The sequence below is a fragment of the Penicillium maclennaniae genome (assembly GCF_028827695.1).
Source record: "Penicillium maclennaniae strain IBT 15551 chromosome Unknown utg000003l:1.0-5670915.0:1.0-5674809.0, whole genome shotgun sequence".
Classification (NCBI taxonomy): Eukaryota; Fungi; Ascomycota; class Eurotiomycetes; order Eurotiales; family Aspergillaceae; genus Penicillium; species Penicillium maclennaniae.
Window position 1 is genome coordinate 3417058 of NW_026623215.1, and position 18489 is coordinate 3435546.

General features: G+C 52.4%; 10 protein-coding genes across 10 annotated transcripts; 4 read left to right on the forward strand and 6 right to left on the reverse strand.

Annotated features, from left to right (window-relative positions):
* Positions 1-189: 189 nt before the first annotated feature.
* N7477_003404 (ATP-dependent RNA helicase SUV3) lies at positions 190-2960 on the reverse strand (the record flags this gene model as incomplete). Its single annotated transcript, XM_056965067.1, has 3 exons — positions 190-1267; positions 1319-2418; positions 2958-2960. 3 exons carry the CDS (start codon positions 2958-2960, stop codon positions 190-192), a joined length of 2181 nt encoding a protein of 726 aa, XP_056825020.1.
* N7477_003405 (Sec1 family protein) lies at positions 2959-5441 on the forward strand (the record flags this gene model as incomplete). The annotated part of the gene is made up of 7 exons (XM_056965068.1): positions 2959-2992; positions 3060-3097; positions 3157-3244; positions 3307-3453; positions 3508-3710; positions 3770-4236; positions 4292-5441. The coding sequence occupies 7 exons, from the start codon at positions 2959-2961 to the stop codon at positions 5439-5441; spliced, it is 2127 nt and encodes a 708-aa protein (XP_056825021.1).
* A 295-nt stretch (positions 5442-5736) lies between these two features.
* Positions 5737-6516, reverse strand: N7477_003406 (putative G-patch domain protein; the record flags this gene model as incomplete). Its single annotated transcript, XM_056965069.1, has 1 exon — positions 5737-6516. One exon carries the CDS (start codon positions 6514-6516, stop codon positions 5737-5739), a length of 780 nt encoding a protein of 259 aa, XP_056825022.1.
* A 124-nt stretch (positions 6517-6640) lies between these two features.
* Positions 6641-7919, forward strand: N7477_003407 (putative oxidoreductase; the record flags this gene model as incomplete). The annotated part of the gene is made up of 2 exons (XM_056965070.1): positions 6641-6817; positions 6870-7919. The coding sequence occupies 2 exons, from the start codon at positions 6641-6643 to the stop codon at positions 7917-7919; spliced, it is 1227 nt and encodes a 408-aa protein (XP_056825023.1).
* Positions 7920-8188: 269 nt separating this feature from the next.
* N7477_003408 (NAD-dependent epimerase/dehydratase family protein) lies at positions 8189-9465 on the reverse strand (the record flags this gene model as incomplete). Its single annotated transcript, XM_056965071.1, has 4 exons — positions 8189-8583; positions 8640-9096; positions 9155-9389; positions 9437-9465. The coding sequence occupies 4 exons, from the start codon at positions 9463-9465 to the stop codon at positions 8189-8191; spliced, it is 1116 nt and encodes a 371-aa protein (XP_056825024.1).
* Positions 9466-10554: 1089 nt separating this feature from the next.
* N7477_003409 (deadenylation-dependent mRNA-decapping factor PAT1) lies at positions 10555-12296 on the reverse strand (the record flags this gene model as incomplete). Its single annotated transcript, XM_056965072.1, has 2 exons — positions 10555-10678; positions 10732-12296. The coding sequence occupies 2 exons, from the start codon at positions 12294-12296 to the stop codon at positions 10555-10557; spliced, it is 1689 nt and encodes a 562-aa protein (XP_056825025.1).
* A 12-nt stretch (positions 12297-12308) lies between these two features.
* Positions 12309-13125, reverse strand: N7477_003410 (uncharacterized protein; the record flags this gene model as incomplete). The annotated part of the gene is made up of 2 exons (XM_056965073.1): positions 12309-12710; positions 12763-13125. 2 exons carry the CDS (start codon positions 13123-13125, stop codon positions 12309-12311), a joined length of 765 nt encoding a protein of 254 aa, XP_056825026.1.
* A 694-nt stretch (positions 13126-13819) lies between these two features.
* Positions 13820-15141, forward strand: N7477_003411 (glycosyltransferase family 15 protein; the record flags this gene model as incomplete). The annotated part of the gene is made up of 4 exons (XM_056965074.1): positions 13820-13864; positions 13929-14681; positions 14735-15023; positions 15077-15141. The coding sequence occupies 4 exons, from the start codon at positions 13820-13822 to the stop codon at positions 15139-15141; spliced, it is 1152 nt and encodes a 383-aa protein (XP_056825027.1).
* A 999-nt stretch (positions 15142-16140) lies between these two features.
* N7477_003412 (mitochondrial 37S ribosomal protein uS12m) lies at positions 16141-16609 on the reverse strand (the record flags this gene model as incomplete). The annotated part of the gene is made up of 2 exons (XM_056965075.1): positions 16141-16206; positions 16262-16609. The coding sequence occupies 2 exons, from the start codon at positions 16607-16609 to the stop codon at positions 16141-16143; spliced, it is 414 nt and encodes a 137-aa protein (XP_056825028.1).
* Positions 16610-17064: 455 nt separating this feature from the next.
* N7477_003413 (proteasome maturation protein) lies at positions 17065-17798 on the forward strand (the record flags this gene model as incomplete). The annotated part of the gene is made up of 3 exons (XM_056965076.1): positions 17065-17067; positions 17228-17663; positions 17731-17798. The coding sequence occupies 3 exons, from the start codon at positions 17065-17067 to the stop codon at positions 17796-17798; spliced, it is 507 nt and encodes a 168-aa protein (XP_056825029.1).
* Positions 17799-18489: the final 691 nt, after the last annotated feature.

Genomic DNA, 18489 nt, shown 5'->3' on the forward strand with positions numbered 1-18489 from the left:
GATATGAGAGCGAGTGCGCAAACACCGATCGAGACCGACCTTCACGAAGCAAAGTGTAGGCGGAAAATCAGTCCGGCCGAAGTCGCCACCGATAAGAGATAAGACAACTATACACGATTAAATGGAGACATTTCATCCCGGGGCTGTTGGAGTGGTTTGATATAATACAGCTAATATACAAGTCTTTTGTTACACCAAGTACATCATACAGAAGAGGTCTCTCGCATTTTCCGGTAGCTTGGGCCCGTGAAAATTGCTCTCTGAAGAACTGTTTTCATCCAAATCAGTCTCAAAGTCGGTAATCGAGCTTTCTGAGGATTCTGCGTCGGTCGATCCAGTCTCAGAAAGAGGAGTCGGAAGGACTGATGAGCCTTCCTCTGCTTGACCTTCCTCCACTTCCTCTTCTCTACCCTCCGGCTCGCCATCATTTTCAAAGTCGAATTTTCCTTGCTCGAGGAGCTGCTTCTGCAGCGCAATCTGGCGGTGCAGAGATGCGTCTTTTCGTAACTTCTTGTTGGCTGAGAACTCAGTCAATGCTCGGATCATTCGTTCCTCGACGAGTTCCTTGACATGCGCAGCGAGAGTCCGGTCCGTGAAGACGCCGCCGAAGCGGAATCCCAGCCATGAGTAGAGAATGATGGCTTTGTGCAGGTCCTCCAATTCGCGCAGGTATTCCTTTTGTCCGGATACTGGTTCTTGTAAGACCTCCAGCCTGAGAGCATGAATGTCCAAGAACCGTCCACGTGAGTTCTCGGCCACGCAGTCAGCGAATTCAGAGATGGCGTCGTACCCAGCGTTACTTCTGGCATCCATTGGGGCGGCCATTAGCGTCATTTGCGACTGAAGCCGTAACCCAGTCACGTTGTCAATAATCTCAGCATTAGCGAGCTGACTCTTCGCATCACACATGAAAAAAAGCGGGCTGATCTCAGCGATGTCTTTGACGCGCCTGAGCAGATACTCGAATGGGGTAGATCTCGGGAAGTATCTGGCAAACTTCTGATAGGTAGAATCCGTAGGAACGATCCCAGCAGCACGGAGTGGTGGGGGTTCTGTGCCCATGGCCTTGACAATATAGGGCAGATCGACTTCTTCAAGGGATGTGACTAGGCCCACGTTGGCTCCGTCCTCTGAATCATTTGTGGCGCTCGCTGGACGATACCGGCCTGCACGCCCACCAATTTGCTTGATCTCTGGGATCGATAATCGTTGCAGACCACCAGGGAGACGCTTGATCAAGGTTTCGAAGATAATACGCTTACAGCTCCTACTAAGTGTCAGTTGAAATTTTAAGACGGAGATATCTGGTGATGCTTACAGGTTTAACCCCATACCAATCGCGTCACTTGCGACGAGAAAGTCATAGTCATTGTCAGGGTCGTTGAAAAGATTAGCCTGTTGGGTCCGAATTTCGGCTGGCAGGCCGCCGTAAACAATGGCTGCTCGTCTTCCGGTCAATCTTTCGATGTCGGCCTTCAAAGCATGAATTCCAACCCGTGAGAAGGACACCAGGCAATCACCCTTCTGGAGATTATTTAAATCACCCTTTAAGCTCTTCGACATGACCTGCAAGGGATTCAACCGGTTGTAGCGGTGAATTTCCAAGTTATCTCCCGTGAGAGCGCAGAGCTCCCGAATCAACGGCACAGCACGTGTTTCACCGCATAGGTGCAGCTCTTTGACTCGTGCTCCAAGAACTGCTCGCGTCCATGCCCAACCTCGTTGTGGATTTGATATCATCTGAATCTCGTCGATGACTCCCACATCAAAGTCCCGTGCCAGGCTGACCATTTCCACTGTATTACTCATGACGCGTGGCAATGTGCCATCTTCGGGGACCTTGACCTCATCGCCGGTCACCAGACTGCATGGAATACCACTTGTCTTAAGGCGATGATACACCTCCTGTGCAAGCAGTCTCAGCGGCCCAGCGTAGAACCCCGATTTGCTGGCTTCCAGTCGCTTCAGGGCATGGTATGTCTTTCCAGAATTCGTCGGGCCGACATGAAGATGCACTGTACGTTGAATAGAGCGTGCGGCGGGATACCATTCGGCCGGGTAACGAAGGTCGGTCACTTTCTTCTGTGCTTCGAGGTTTGGAGTTGAGTAATCTCTCGTAGTTTGATCGGCGTAGTTGAGATATTCCAGCTCGTTTCGTATACCCTGCGCCCCAGAAGATAGCATAGCCCTTTGTAATGATCTCTTCGTCTGCAGCAATGAGCCCGCATCCGCCTTTGCTTCGTCCATCCGCAAGGCATTTAACACCCGTCGTTCGATTTGCTTCCATCCTTCTGACATCTGTTTTGTTTTGAGGAGCTTGTTCCGCACATCAACCAATGCTTTTTCGACAAGCCGATCGAACTCTGCAAGATGCTGCGTTTGCCTGCCATTTTGATCCAGGGTAGTGGCGGGCTTGGCCTGCGGTTCTTTGGCCTTTTTGTCTCGTTTTGTACGCCGGAGGACAGGCGATGTTGTAAAATGACGCTCCGAGAGTGATAGTTTTAGGCGTTGTCGTCTTTCGAAGCACAGAAGGGTCGCGATGGAGTGATGCTGCTTAGGCCGGATTGGAGTGCATGATCGCAAGGAGCAGAAAAGCGAGCGGCTGCTTCTACCCCATGACTGCATTCCGCCCTAGACCCTCGACCGATGAAGGAATAAAACAGATGCCTCCAAGGAGCAAAGAAGCGGAAAACGCGAAATAGAGAGGTGGTTTCAGGGTGGTTTCAAGAAAAAAGTTGCTTATCGGGATGGAATGAGTTCCCTGGCGCGCCACCGGGAGATCCACTTTGCATCCTGTCGAAGCTCAAATGGTGGGGAACCACTTTCTCCTTCATGTACCTCCTACGGCCACCTATCTCGACTCCTTCTCTGCTCCATCTTCTCCTCCTCTCTCTCTTTCTGCGCCTCCTTCTTCATCCTCTGCTTCCGCGGTGATCCTTCGGCCCGTGGCCCGCCACCATGGGCTCCTCAATAATCAGCATCCAACGCGACAGTGCGTGTTGCCACGGTACTAGGTTCCTCTAGAGGTGGATTGGCTGACATTGTAACTCTTCTCGCAGTCATACTCAACACAATCCGAAATGCGGGCGGTAATGAGGTGGGTTTCGCCCTGGTTCTCCTCAGTGGCGGGCACTGATGATAGCTTCCCCCGTACAGTGGAAAGTCTTGGTGGTGGACGAACAGAGCAGGAAACTGATTAATTCCGCTGTGAAAGAAGAGGAAATTCTCAACTTGAATGTCTCCAGTGGGTTTCCTTCCCAGACCGGGACTCTGAACCGCTCGTTAACCAGCGCCGGCACCCCGCAGATGTTGAACAAATTGAGCAGCGACGAATGTCCAATCCGGATATGGACGCGCTATACATCCTGACACCAGAGGCATGGATCGTCGACTGTCTTATGGCCGACATTGAGGTCGGAAGGTACAGGAAGGCAATCTTGGTTTGGACATCTTGTTAGTAGGCGACGATTGGGCGTTGGGCGAAGCGCTTTGGCTAACGGGTATCAGTCCTCGACCCACAGCAACGTGCGCGGCTTGACAGGTCTCAAATTGCGCGCGATCGCATTGCAGATTATCGGATTATGAACATCAATTTCTACCCCAGAGAATCGCGCGTGGTTACTTTCCGCGATCCATGGAGCTTCCCCGTGCTCTTTCATCCAGGCTGTAACCATTTGGTCAAGAATCACCTCCAGGAACTTGCTCAGAAGGTATACTATTTCCTTTTTCCACATGAATTTGGCGGACCCTGAAGCTCACTTTTGTTCAGGTTGTCTCACTTTGTGCCTGTTTGGGCGAATATCCTGTCATCCGGTATTACCGGCCGCGAGCTCCTACCCACGAAGCCGGTGTTCTTTCCTCCCATCTGGCACGGTTTATTCAATCGGAGCTAGACCAATTTGCACAATTTCAACGAGACTTCCCGCCTCCGTCTAACAGACCTCGGGGAGTATTGCTTGTGGTGGACCGTTCTATGGACATCTTCGCCCCTCTTCTCCATGAATTCACATATCAGGCCATGGTGCATGATCTATTACCAATCAAGGATGGGGATAAAGTCACCTACAGAACCAAGGTTAACGAAGGTAAAGCGAATGAAGAGGACAAGGACATGGAGCTTGGCGAGCACGACAAGATCTGGGTGGACTATCGACACATGCACATGAAAGACGTGCTTGGTAAATTAGGGGATGACTTCGCCAAGTTCAGAAAAGCGAATTCCCAGTTTGCTGATGAGTACGAAAACATATTCTTCGTTGAGCCCCGACATAGCTAACGTTGCTACTCGCAGTAACGACAAAACCAACGTTAATACGATCAAGGACATGCTGGCAGGTCTGACCGAGTTTACGGAGGGCAAAGATGCTTACACGTTGCACTTGAACATGGCAGAAGAATGTATGAAATTCTTCCAAACACGCAAGCTGTTGGAAGTAAGCTCCATTGAGCAATCTTTCGCCTCTGGCCTTGACGAGAATTACAAGAAAGCCAAGAATCTGGCTGCGCAGCTTGTCCAATTGCTTGATGACGAATCGGTTGTGTCCCAAGACCGGCTTCGGTTAATTCTTCTCTATATTCTGTACCGTGGAGGTTTGCTAGGTGGCGACATTCGTAAACTGATGTCCCATGCAGAGCTCGCTGGACAAGACGGGAACGTTATTGCTAACCTCGATCTTCTCGGTGCGCGGGTAGAGAAACCTCTAAAGGATGAGAGGCCCCCAGTGCAATCGCTTTTCAACAAAAAAGCTCCAGTACCCGAGACTGAAGAAGTCAGTCTGTCTCGCTACGAGATTGGTGTCAAACAGATGCTGGAGGAACAAATCCGAGGCACTTTGGATCCAACGGTCTTCCCCTTCACCAGACCTCACACCGAAACTGATGGCGGGATGGCTGCTCAGGATACAATAACGCAGCAAGCATCCCTACGCAGCGCCAAACCAACCTGGGCACGCACTCGAGCTGCCGACCAGCCCAAGCAGCGCCTGATCGTCTTCATGGCCGGAGGTGCCACCCAATCCGAGGCGCGCACCTGCTATGAACTCTCCCAGACCTATGGTCGTGACATCTTCCTGGCAACAACACACATGTTGACCCCGGGACTCTTCATGCGCCAAGTCGGCGACCTCAGTATCGACAAGCGCCGCCTAGATATCCCAGCCGAGCGACCCAAGCCGTCTGCTCCAGCACACCTCTTCGAGCGCGAGGCACCGCCTGCTCCCAACCCTCAGCCAAAGAAAAAGGCCATCTTCACAGCACACTCGACTTCGCCCGCGCCTCCGGAGGCCCTAATGGCCGGTATGAATCTGGGATCAAACGGATCAAGCCCGGCATCAACGTCGTCGGGAGGGAAATTGCTCAGAAGAGACAAGGATAAGAAAGATAAGGAGAAGAAGGATAAGGACAAAAAGGACAAGGAGAAGAAGTACCGCTTCTTCAAATAGGTGCACGATACATAACCACCTATCCCATTTCCTTGTCCACTGTGCCATGTATTCATTCAGCGCCGTTGTGATACCATCTTTTCATTATCTTGATCATGGTCTGTGGTCCGGGCATTTCGCCTACGACTGTGTTTTCTGTTTAGGGGAAGATCATAGTACAAAGAAATTTGTGAATCACGTAATACACAAAAAAAACAATCCATATTTTGCTCTGCTCTCATCTCTATTAGAGTTCTAAACTTCCTGGGTATCTCGTAAAAAGAAAGAACACGCTAATTGTTGAATCCAGTCATAATCAAGCATCTTCGCCGAGATACTTCAGCACCTCGTCATTCTGGAAGAACAGATTCCTCAACTTGTCACCCCGCTTCCTCGCCTCGTCGGCACCTTTCCGCGCTTGCTTGGCGTTTAGCTTTTGTATTTTCTTCGGTGGCGGCGGCGGTGCTGGTAATCGATCTCCATCTTTGTCTAATCCGGAACCTAAGCCGGCTTTGTCGTTTTTGATGCGGCCTTTGAGTGGTTCTCGGATGCCCTCTCTGCCCGATGCGCCGAGACCAAGGCGGCTGTCGGGGTTCCAGCCGTAGGTGGAGAGGTAGCGCAGGCCGGTGCGGGTGCGGTCGAGGTGTGATGGGGGGTGGGAGTGATTGAGGCAGACTTGATGGGCTAAGGATGCTTCGTGAGGACGTGTTTCTAAGTCGGTACCCGGTTCGGAGGAGAGTGGAAGGTTGCATATCTCGCAGTGGTCCTTTTGAGGTGGAGCGACTGCTTCTGCTGCTGGAGGTACAGACTGTGTTGTACGAACAGGAGGCAAATGTCCCTCTGGGATAGGTCTTGATGTATTTTTGGATGTACTCGAATCGTTTTCTTTGACATTATCCGCAAGGTCCCCGTCGGTTGTCTTAAGAACAATAGAGAGGTAAGTATCAGCGATGCTCGTGGCAGGAGTAGAAGCTGGTCTCGTCGTGCTCAATTCATGCTCCGAAGAGCGCACAAATGGCACCCTTTTACGCCGGATACCAGCGCCAAAGACCCGTTGGTCTTCCAACGGAAGGAAATAGTCCTCGTCGTCCGACATCGTAGCCAAGTTGAAGAGCGGAAAGAGCAGATGTGGCAGATGTGGCAATCTTATCGATAACGGATAACGCGCGCCCTTTCGAACAGCTCGACTTCTTTTCCTCACTCCAACTCACCTCCCAAGAATGCCCATCCCAATTATCGTCAAGGGCATCGCAGATGGCCTTGATTCAATTCCATGGATCTGGCCGGTCTTTCGCTATGCGCCATGGGTTCTCCTCATTGTCGTGCTGAAGTACTACTTCGGCGGAGCCCGCAACATCTCCGAAAGATTGATGCATTCAAAAGTAGTAATGGTGACGGTCCGTTTACCCTTCCTCCCAGTCCCAATTTCACCCATCTAATATCTCTTAGGGCGGTACATCAGGAATTGGCGCAAGTGTAGTCCATGAACTCGCCCTCCGCGGCGCCCAAGTTATCCTCCTAACGAGACAACCGCCCTCCGACCTCTTCCTTGTCGAATACATCGACGACCTCCGCCGCACGACAAAAAACAACCTCATCTACGCTGAACAAGTCGACCTCACATCCTTGCACTCCGTCCGCACTTTCGCCACGAAATGGATCGACAATGCCCCTCCCCGCCGCCTTGACGCCGTCATTCTTTGCGGCGGCATCGCTCTCCCGTCTAGCGCTAGAACTCTGACTCCCGACGGTATCGACGCCGAATGGCAAGTCAATTACCTCTCCAACTTCCACCTTCTCAGTATTCTCAGCCCGGCGCTCCGCGTGCAGCCTGCCCATCGCGACGTGCGGGTAATTTTCACCACATCGTCAGGGTACATTGGAGCGAAATTCGATCTTGATACCGTGCGGGGCGTGAACTCGAAAACGAAGAACGACTCAGCGCAGAGAAAGAATGTTTACGCGATGAGCAAATTCGCGCTCATGACCTTCGCTCAGTCTTTCCAGCGCCATCTGAGTGCATATAAACGACCCGATGGACTACCGAATTGCGCGCGCGTTATTGTTGTCGACCCTGGGCTTTGCCGCACGCCCGGAACACGGCGCTGGCTTACGGGTGGTTCGTTGTGGGGTCTGTTGGTGTACCTCATTACCTGGCCGTTCTGGTGGCTTGTTCTGAAGTCACCGCAGCAGGGCGCACAGAGTATCTTGTATGCGGCTATGGAGGAGAGCTATGGGCGTGGACAAGGCGGGTGGATGATCAAGGAGTGTCGACAGGTTGACTACGCGAGAAAGGATGTGGCGGATGAGGATGTTGGGAAGAGGCTTTGGGAGTTTAGTGAGAAGCAGATTGAGGAGGCAGAGAAGGCTGGGGCTGTGAAGCGGGCGTTGGAGAAGAAGGAAAAGGAGGCAGAGGAGGAGAAGAAGGAGAGGAAAGAGAAGAGTTCGGAAAAGGCGCCGAGTGCTGGGTCAAGAAGGAGTAAGAAAAACAAGGCGTGAAGTGAGGCATATTTGAATGGGTTGACTTGACAGATTGGTAAACTCATATGCATTCAGCCGGTTGCAAATTTATAGATCGTTCGTATCTTTTATCATCGGGTTCCTGGATAGCTACCGAGTCAAGTAGTCTGTTTACTTCAAACCTGGGAACTGCATCTAAAGTCAAAATCCAGTGAAAAGGAAATTCGTTTCAGTGTATTCTACCAATAAATCGTCTATGTCCACACTCCTTAAGAGTCTTTTAATCTCAGTCAGAAAATGAAGCAAATTTACTTCTTCAGCTTAGCCAGCAGCTCCGCCGGGGGTTGCTGGCGGTAGCCCTGGGGGTTGTTCTTAGTCCAGAGCCAAAGATCCTCACAGGCCTGCTCGAGGGTACGGGTGGGAGTCCAGCCAAGCTCCTTATTAGCACGGGTAGCGTTGGCAGTCAGGTTGAGGACGTCACCAGCACGGCGAGGAGCGACCTCGTAGGGGAGGTCACGGCCGACAGCGGCGCTGAAAGCGCGGATCATCTCGTAGACGGTGGAGCCCTTTCCGGTACCCAGGTTCCAGGCGCGGACACCGGGGTTGTTGGCGCGGAGGTAGTTGAGGGCCTTCAGGTGGCCGTCAGCGAGATCGAGGATGTGGATGTAGTCACGAATGGCGGTGCCATCATGGGAGGCGTAGTCTGTGGATATTAGTTAGAAAGGATTGGTATACTTTGGGGACTTGGGCGGCACATACCGTCACCGAAGACCATCAGCTTCTCGCGCTTGCCAGTGGCAACCTGAGCGAGCAGGGGGAGCAGGTTGTAAGGGACGCCCTGGGGGTCCTCGCCCATGATGCCGGAGGGGTGAGCACCCGCGGGGTTGAAGTAGCGAAGCAGAGCACCGTTCCACTTCTTGGCCTCGGCCTCGTTACCGGCCTTGATAGCGTTGTTGCGCTGAGCGTTGATGACGTCGGTGATGGCGGTCTCAACGGCGAACTTGGTGTTACCGTAGGGGTTGGTGGGGCCCAGGGGGCACTCCTCGGGGATGGGGATCATGTTAGGGAAGCGGGTGGCATCGCCGTAGACAGTGGCGGAGCTAGAGAAGACAATGTTGGTGACGTTGTGGCGGACCATCGAGCGCAGCAGGTTGATGGTGCCGTAGACGTTGACCATGTAGTAGTCCAGGGGCTTCTCGCCAGACTCGCCGACGGCCTGATTATGACCATGTCAGCGCATCTCATCAATGGTGAAAAGAGAGCAATTGACATACCTTCAGGGCAGCGAAGTGGATCACGCTGTCAATGTCGGGGTGAGCTTCGAACACCTTGTCGAAGTCGGCCTCGTTGGTGACATCGAGCTTAACGAATTCCGCCTTCTTGCCGCAAATGGCCTCAATCCGGTTCAGTGCCTCAGCGGAGGAGTTGTACAGGTTGTCAGCAACGACGACCTTGTAGCCAGCCTCCAGCAGAGCGAGGGTGGTGAAGGAGCCAATGTAGCCCGTGCCACTGCGGGGAGGTTAGTGGGGTTTCAGCAGAGGCATGTTTTGACTTACCCAGCAACAAGAACAGAACCAGCAGACATGATTGCGATGATTCAAAGAATGAAAGGTCAAAATGAATTGAAGGAGGGGAATGTAGGGCAGGAGGGGCAGGCACTTTAAGGGGAAATTCCAGGTGGGGAGACCGGCCGCTCTCGTTCCTCTTTCCCCGTTCCTCTTTCCCCATTACGCGGCATTGCCCGTTGCGTCTTGACACCTGAGGTACCTGGTTGGACATCTAATTACATTGAGCCATCGCAAACATCTGGATTCTCTCTGACCTGGCGTGTCCATGCAATTGACTCCCTCCTCGATGAGAAATGTCGGGACCGGCTCATGGGCTGGTGTTTATGTAGATCGTCCCTCGTCCCTGGCGGTGAACACGGCACGCAACTGACCAGGGTGTCCTCCAAAAGCTGAAGCGGGCAAAGATAAGCGCGGGCATCAAAGATCCGGCGCCGATGGGCCTTGGAGATGCATTAGGATGATTTTCATGGGCCATCCCTCAAAGCGTCTCCAACGGCAACTCCTCGTTTCATTTTAAGCTGCGGGTCTAGAGCCCACTCCGCGCCGAATTAGAGGCACGGCCGGGACCATTGCCCCGGTTCAGGGTCCAGTGGTCCAATCTCCGGCTTCCACCTAGCCCGTTCCCGATGTGGTGTTGTCTGTGGCTTCATGGATCGTTGCTTTTATGACTATGAAGACACCTGCGCACTTATCCCCCCTGATCAGGAAAATGGTAATCCCCATCTAGCCCCATCCGCACCGGGTAAAGAGTAAACAGAAAATGACAGAATAAATTGGTATGGGGAGAAAGTAAATGAACATATGCTTTCAAGGGCGGATTACATTGTGTGCCCTGCAAAGACTTTTGGCTCTAGCCAGGTTCTTCCCAAAGATCACGTCGGGGGGGGGGTGCGCAACGCAGTTCAGGGGAAAGGCACGCTTGCTTGCGTTTCTGCATGCTGCGCGCTGCATTCAATATCGATGCAGTTAATGCTCGGATTAGGAGGCCCCCAGTCGAGGACCTGACGCTCAGGTTTATTCGGAAAGGGGCACTATGAGCCAAATCGATGTGTGGACGAGCTCGGAATATCAGACATCAAACAAATCACTCGTCGTTTCCGCTCATTTTAACCAAGAAGCTCCACGTCCAATCCGATGGCCCGCATAAACAGGTTGACGTTGCCCAGTCGCAGACTGGACATGTCTGCAGGAAGGCTCTTGCTATAGCCCACGGTTTCCATGACGCGATCCCTATGAATAATTAGCACAAGTAATCTTGGAGATCCTCAGGGAAGGAAACTTACTTCACAGCAATAACCAGACGCTGCTGCTGCTCGGGGCTGGCACCAATACCCACGGCGGCAAGGAACTGCCAGACGTACATGTCGTCGCCCGAGTTGATCGAGCCCGGGAAGATGTCGGCAAGCACGGGCTCTAGGGTGTCGAAGAGGACGTTGAACTTTTCAACCCACTGCTGCCAGTCCCGCTCGGGGGCCTGGCCAGCTTCCTTGACCAGCTCCGCACGACTCAGGAGCATGGTCAGGATGCCCAGGCCGACCTTGGTGCGAGCCACGCTCTGCACGTGGGTCTGCGCGATGACCAGGCCCAGGAGACCGATGATAATATTAAAGGGTGCCTCATTGACATACTGGAGCAAGCTCGGCATGACGGCCAGCGAGAATAGGTCAATGGCTTCGCGCACAGCCATGGAGGGCTGGGCCTCACCGGGCATAGCCTGTGCCAGGCGCACCACGTCCAAGCTGTCCAGATGCACGACGATCATGGTTAGGATAGTCACGCGCTGCTCCTGGTCGATGTGACGGAAGATGCGGGGAATGGCCTTCTTGCCCTTGGCGTGGGAAAGGAAGGCGATGAAGGGGTGAGGGGTAGTGGAGTTGGGCACAATAGGCTCCATAACCTTCAGTGCTTTCCAGAGCTTCTGGTTGAGTCCGTGGAGTTCCTGGCGCCATTCCATATGCTTCTGGATCGCTTCTGCATCACCCTCTTCCGGTGGCGGCGGCATTGTGCGCTCCATGTCCTCCATAGACATCAAAGCGCTATAAACACGCTCGATATTGGTGAGAATGGATTTGCGGTCGCTCAAACTAAGCTCCGATTGCACCCTCTTAGGACGAGGTCCCTCCGAGCTATCGGGACGCTTGATGTTGAGCATAGGCTTGGGCGCCTTGGCGTTGCTAAAAGAGATCTTGCCCAAACTTCCCTCAATGATCAGTTGCTTGTTCTTAGGCTTGGCTTTGGCAGCCTCAACAGCACGCTGCACTTGCTGCTGCATCCGCTGCATATGATTGTCTGCGCCCTGCAAAGTGTTTCGGTGTCGGTTCCCACCGAGACGGTTTCCGGTCTGGAGCAGATAGGTCTGGGCAAAGTGGCCAAGAGGCTGGTGGGGATGCTGACGGGGCGCGCCACGAATCTGGCTGTAGACCTGGTAGTAGAAGTCCTCGGCCAACACAGCCTCGGGATCGGCGTCTGCCACGTTACCGGCCGCAGCCACCAATTGCTGCAGCTGGATTCGTGTGATAAAGTTCTTGTCCTGGGGCGTCATCAAGCCGTTTCCTCTGGAGAGGAGGGCAATCTTGTGGTTGCGCTTGGCCCGCTTCGCGTCCTCAACCAAATAAGCATTGCGCTGCTCTTCAGTCAGGTGCAGAAGCTGCTGCGGGTTAGTAATGACCGGCAGACCATTGTTCGGTGCGCGGCTGCTCGGAGGCGGGAGCTGTTGCTGCATTTGCTGCGGCCGCTGACCCTGAGGCAGACCGGCATGGCGGGGGGCCTGAGGCGGCATGTTCTGAGGAGGGAGGTTGTTTCGCAGGAAAGGGGCACCCGGGGGGGTTAGCAGGTCCGAGTCCGCCATAGAGCTCCGGCATCACCGGGGGTGGAGGTGGCATGCCGCCTTCTCAAGCTGCGCCTGCAATTCCGGAGCCAGCTGGTGGAAGCCATCATGAAGCGTGGGGAAATGTTGAGGGTGACGTTGATACGGATCCGCCACCATCTGTTGCATCTGCTGTATCTGCTGCATCTGTCGTGGAGGTAGTCTTCCACCAGGCTGACCGCGGCGCATCTGTGCCTCAAGTGCCTCGACTTCTTCCAGACTCATTATCTTGCGGCTCGGGGCTGGGGCCGGCGCGGGGGCGGGGCTCGGTTCGGCCTTCTGCGTCCAAACGCTCGATTTCGCTTGCAGGTCGGGAATATATCCAGGTTCAGAGTACTTCTCGTAGCCCGTGCGCCTAGAGGTCGACTCGGTGGGAATCGTTGCCGGTGGGGGGAGCTCTCTGAGCGGGTGCGGGTGCGGCCTGGGGGTTCTGCAAGCTATAGCGAACCTGCTCTTCTCCAATGGCATCGGCAACACCAGCAGTCCTTCCAAAGAAATCAAAGTCTCTGCCGACAGGCGCAGCATCTCCGCCACCGCCGCCAAAGGTGTCGTCGTTGAACTCGTCTTGATCGTCATCGAGCTGGTCGCCAAGGCCGTCATAGGTATCCTCGAAGTCAACGCTAAGTATATATATCAGCATCTCATCCATGTCAGGTTTCATCATCGTGAAGGGAGCGTACGCATCACCGTCCAGGAACTTGTCAGCCAAAGCGACTTGCGCGAAGGGATCCGAGTTCTCAAAGAAGCCCTTGGCCCCAGGGCCACGACCTCGATCCCTCGGGAGGGAGGTATCGAATCCAAAGAAAGACATGCCTCTTTGGTCGAAGAGAGGAAGAAGGAGAAATGGGGGCGTCGAAGGGAAGGATGGTGGGGGGACGAGGAGAGCGTCAGATGGAGCGAACGAAGTTCTGGAGTGCGGCTGCCTGAGGCACTACTGCCAAGTGTCGATCCAATGCGACTCGTTTGGGATCTTTGATGTGATGACTCCACGAGGGAAGATCTGAAACAAATCCAATATCATCTTTATTTCCTTGTCTCTTTCTATATGCCTGGTGCTCTCCGACTTTGCATTTCAAGGTGTAGGGGGCTTATCCACCGTCACGAATTACCACGTCTCAATTCGCCAAGGACGTTAACGACACTTGTAATCTCCCTTGGAAATTCTTCGATTGAATGGGGAGAGAGTAGACCCTTGTCATCATAGTTCCAATCATAAAATCGGAGAGAGGCTAATCTTGGAAAAGACCCGAGAGCATCGCAAAATTCCCCTGAGAATTCCAAGTTGTCTGGAACCGGTGAAACCACGCGGCTGAAAGCGGTTGTCGCCATTGACTTGCGCGGCCTTCCTTTCTTCTCTACTCCACCACTGCTCCATCTCTGTGTTGGTTTTGACCTCTACACGAATGTCTTGCTCCCTATAACGTGGATTGGCCTGAATTCTGCGGGCTTGTTTTCACTGTGACCTTCGTTAGCCCCATAGACAACACCTTTCTCCACTCGCCACAATGTCCTCCGTGCGGTATACCCGCTATCTGGCGGTCGCCCTCGTGGTAAGGCTGAACTGATGGGGTTTCTTGTCGAGTCCCTGTCGATCGCATCACTAACGACCTTCAGTGCCTGACCTTCTTCTATTTCATCTCCCGCTCCGACCTGCAGATTCCCACCTCCGTCTCACTCCCCAAGTCCCGTCCCTCATACGAAGATTTCAGAGCGCAAAAGCTACAATCCGCTGGAAATTCTACAAATGAGCGGGTGAACGCCACTTTTGTCACCCTCGCTCGTAACAGTGATATTTGGGATATCGCAAAGTCCATCCGCACAGTGGAAGACCGATTCAACCGCAACTACAACTATGACTGGGTGTTCCTGAACGACAACGAGTTTGACGATGACTTCAAGAAACTCACCACCTCGCTGGTGTCCGGAACTACACACTATGGTCGAATCCCGAAGGACCACTGGTCCTATCCGGAATGGATTGACCAGGACAAAGCGAAGGAAGCGCGCGAAGAGATGGATCGCAAGAAGATCATCTACGGAGGCTCCGAGAGCTACCGTCACATGTGCCGCTATGAATCTGGCTTCTTCTTCCGTCACCCGCTGATGATGAACTATGAATACTACTGGCGCGTCGAGCCCAGCATTGAACTCTTCTGTGACATTGGCGCCGACCCTTTCCGCTTCATGAAGGAGAACGACAAGAAATACAGCTTTGTCATCAGTCTGTACGAGTACTACGAGACCATTCCCACGCTATGGGATAGCGTGAAAAAGTTCATGAAGAACCACCCCGAGCACATCCCTGAAGGAAATGCTATGGACTTTATCAGCGAGGATGGTGGCGAGAGTTATAACAAGTGCCACTTCGTACGTACAATCCCATGAGATTTCAATTGTTCAAAGGATTAACTTTCTCCCAGTGGTCCAACTTCGAAATTGGCAGCCTGGAATGGTTGCGCTCCAAGGAGTACATTGACTATTTTTCCTCCTTGGATCAGGATGGCGGTTTCTTCTACGAACGCTGGGGTGATGCACCCGTGCACTCTATTGCCGCTGCCATTATGCTGAAGAAGGAGCAAATTCACTTCTTCAATGAGATTGCTTATTACCATGTACCATTCACGCACTGCCCGATCGACGAGCAGACAAGACTGGACCTTCGCTGTCACTGCAAGCCAGAAGAAAACTTTGATTGGAAGGGCTATTCTTGTGAGTCCCGGGACGGCCTTAGTCTACTGACGCATTCGCTAACCTCGAATCAGGCACCAATCGGTGGTTCAAGGTCAACAAAATGACAATGCCCGAAGGCTGGGACAAGAACGATTGACTGATTGCGCTCGGACAATTTGGCATCATCCTGCTATTTTTGAGCACAATCATCTTGCTCGTGAGTCGAAGTGCTCGAGCCTATTTATTCACTCATATACACTTCGTCATGAAATGTCTGTACGATCTTGGAGAACGCCTCCGCAGCGTTCCCAGGCACAGCTCAGTGAGCACGAAAGTGTACTCTTGATTCCAGATTTGTGTTTTGAAAGTCTCTTCGGCGTGTCAAAGTCGCAGAAATACTCATATTTTCTGATTGATAACACGGTTTTTTCCCCATACACGGCGACTTGACTTGCGATACCTGCCATGTTCTACTATATCGATTCCCGAGCGTTTCTATTATCGTTGAGAAAAATTGATTGCATGATTTATTGGAGTAAAAGAGAATCAGACAAGCAGCTGTATTGCCATATTTTCATATGATTCCCTCGGCGTGATGATTGTGTAGCTAATCAGTTCACTTCAAGGTATGAACAAAAATCAAATACAAGTTAAACCCCGATTCCAAACATCGATTGTTCGAGAAGCTTGGTGACTGAGTAGGACAAGACGTTCCATAGGAAACATTGATATGCAGCGCTTAGATTCTACATGCATCAACCGTTTTCGTGGCTCTCTCGTCGTATTACTGCTTCCGTCTTTCAACCTTTATACAAGTTGCTCTTGACTTAATTCATGAAGAGCCCAGGTTATGGAATCACCGGAAGCGACAATTTAATGAGTCAGAGGTACTACTGTAAATCATCATTCATAGAGGAGAGAAGGTTCGATGATGGTCGTATGAAGATCATTTGGGGAATCTATTTCACAGGTCCTCATAATCTAGATAGTTGTAATGGTACAAGCAATTCCAATAAATAACAATGTCGCCCATATTGCACAAATACAGTGTAAGAAAAGATAAGGTATGACGTTCAGCCCATAGCATCAAGGCGAGCCCAGCAGCCAGAGACTCCAAACAACCATTGACTCTCAACTCAACCAAAGTGGTCAGATTTTAGTTGCCCTTGGGCTTCTTGGTTCCGTACTTTGACCGAGAAGATACACGGCTTCCGACACCACCCTGGAGATAATTAGCAAGTCTGCCCGAACCCACAATACGAGGAAGATAAACTTACCAAATCCATCGCACCACGAACCAGGTGGTACTTCACTCCGGGACAATCTTGGGCTCTGCCACCACGCACCTGAACCACACTATGCTGCTGAATGTTGTGGCCCTCGCCGGGGATAATCGTAGTGACGACCTTGCCCGAACTCAAACGCACACGAGCAATCTTGCGCTCGCCAGAGTTGGGCTTCTTGGGCTTGGTGATACCGGTCTTGAGACATACGCCCTTCAACGACGGATGGTCCTTCAAAGCCGGAGACCGGCCTCGACGCGCACGCTGGCCTTTGCGGCAGCCGCGGCGCACTTGGTTGTAGGTTGCGCGGATAATCGGTGAGCTGGAGAATTGGCGGGTCATGCCGGAGAAGGTGAATGCGGTTTGCGTGCGGAAGACGGGCTTGAAGGTGAAGCGTGGACTCGGGGTTTGGCGGGTTAGAGTGGAGGTTGTCAGGGTGCGGAGGGGGGGTCGACGTGAACGCTGGACGGTGGACAAGAGTCCGCAGAGTCCGGAGGGCGAGAGGTGTCATTAATTGGTGCATTGTGGAGTTGTTCTTTGACGTGAGTGATCTTCGAGTTGTGATGGAGAAATGCAGATTAGAGTTAATGGTGTCAGGTGACCTGCGTTTCTGGTGGCTGTGGGCAGCCGGAGGAGCTGGACGCGCTGCTCTCTCTCTGCCTGGCGCTGCCCTCCGCATTTCGGTCATCATCCTCGTTCATTCTTGTATCTTCTTCGTCTTCTGCAGCTCCTCCGTTTCTGACAATCACTCCAAGTCTACAATTCTGAGTTCAAGAGTCCATCTTGAACCCGTCGCAATGGTAGGTGATCAAGCTATGGACCTTGACCTCATCCTCCGTCAAGTCATCCCCGAGCCAGCCAGACTCCCATCTTTCCAATTCCATCTTTTGCTAGAGCATAGCTTCAACTTATCATATAATTATCATTCGATCTTTGAAAACAACTAACTAACAATTCCAGTCTCTCCGCATCGCACCCCCATCTGGTAACCCCAGCTCAACCACCAACACTACCACCCGCCAGACACAGCTCTCAAAGGGCGCCCCCTCAGCACCTGGTCTTCCCGATACTCTCCGTAACAAGATTACTCTACCCGCCACCGCAACCGCCTCGTCCACCAACAGCCCAGCCCTCAACGATATCCCCTCCTCCACACACCCTTTGGAGGCCCGCCTACTCGCCTGGCGCGCAACCCAAGATGCCATGAAGATGGAGTCCCTGCGTCGGGCATACGGCATCGCTGAGCCCGTCCGCCGTGGCATGGAGCTGAAGATTGTCCGTGATAGCACGTTCCGTCCGGCCGTGCTGGGCGGCATGAAGGGTGGCAACATCCACGAGGATATTCTTACGCTTGGAGGTCGGGATACGGAGGTGAGCTGGGAGGATATTTTCCCTGGTATGTTATAAAACTTCCCGTGCTGCTTGGTTTTATTTGAGCATGAACTGATTTGAGTTTCCTGCAGGCGACGAGTTCCGGGAACCACCCACCTTCCACGACGAGATGGAGAAGAGGTTGAAGATGGACTTTTAAATGATAAAACCCCCATGCGCTTGAACTTTTCTCTCCTTTTTCCTTTGATCGACATGTGCAACTAGTCTCTATTCTCCATCCCCTCGAAGACTAACGTCTGATGTCATGTCCACGATAGAGAATTAGATTACTGAACCTGCTGCCTCGGTCTTCTGTCTGCATTTGTTCATGACAGAGGCCATGATATAGCTAGTGCAATCTATTCTTCCCCTCTATTATCAACTGGGTTGATTCCCTTTATATCAGTAAGTAGCTGGCCCAGGTCAGAAATGCAGTCAGGATCAAGTATTCAATTGTATACCGAAGACTCCAGTAAAGTATGAAGGTGGAAAGCATGTACACTACGAAACGAACCAACAACCAAACAAGAAGAAAACAGGCGAAATTTGTAGATACACAAGTCCCAGGCAAGCCGTACAGAGAATGGACATTCAAAAAGAAGAGGGAGAACCAAAAAGAAACGGATCGGATGGGTATATAGAAATAGGAAGGGAGAGGCAGGTGAAGACCGAGATGAGGGAAACAAGGAGAGGGGCGAGCACGGTAAGGATCATGGTTCAAGGCCGTCGGGCAAGGGTGCGGTGATTCATATCCCATGTACAGAAGCAGGACGGGCGGAGAGACTCTTGAGTTTGGGACTGGGAGGGATTGGCGAGGACAGGTAAATAAAAAGACGTGATATCAAGGTTTG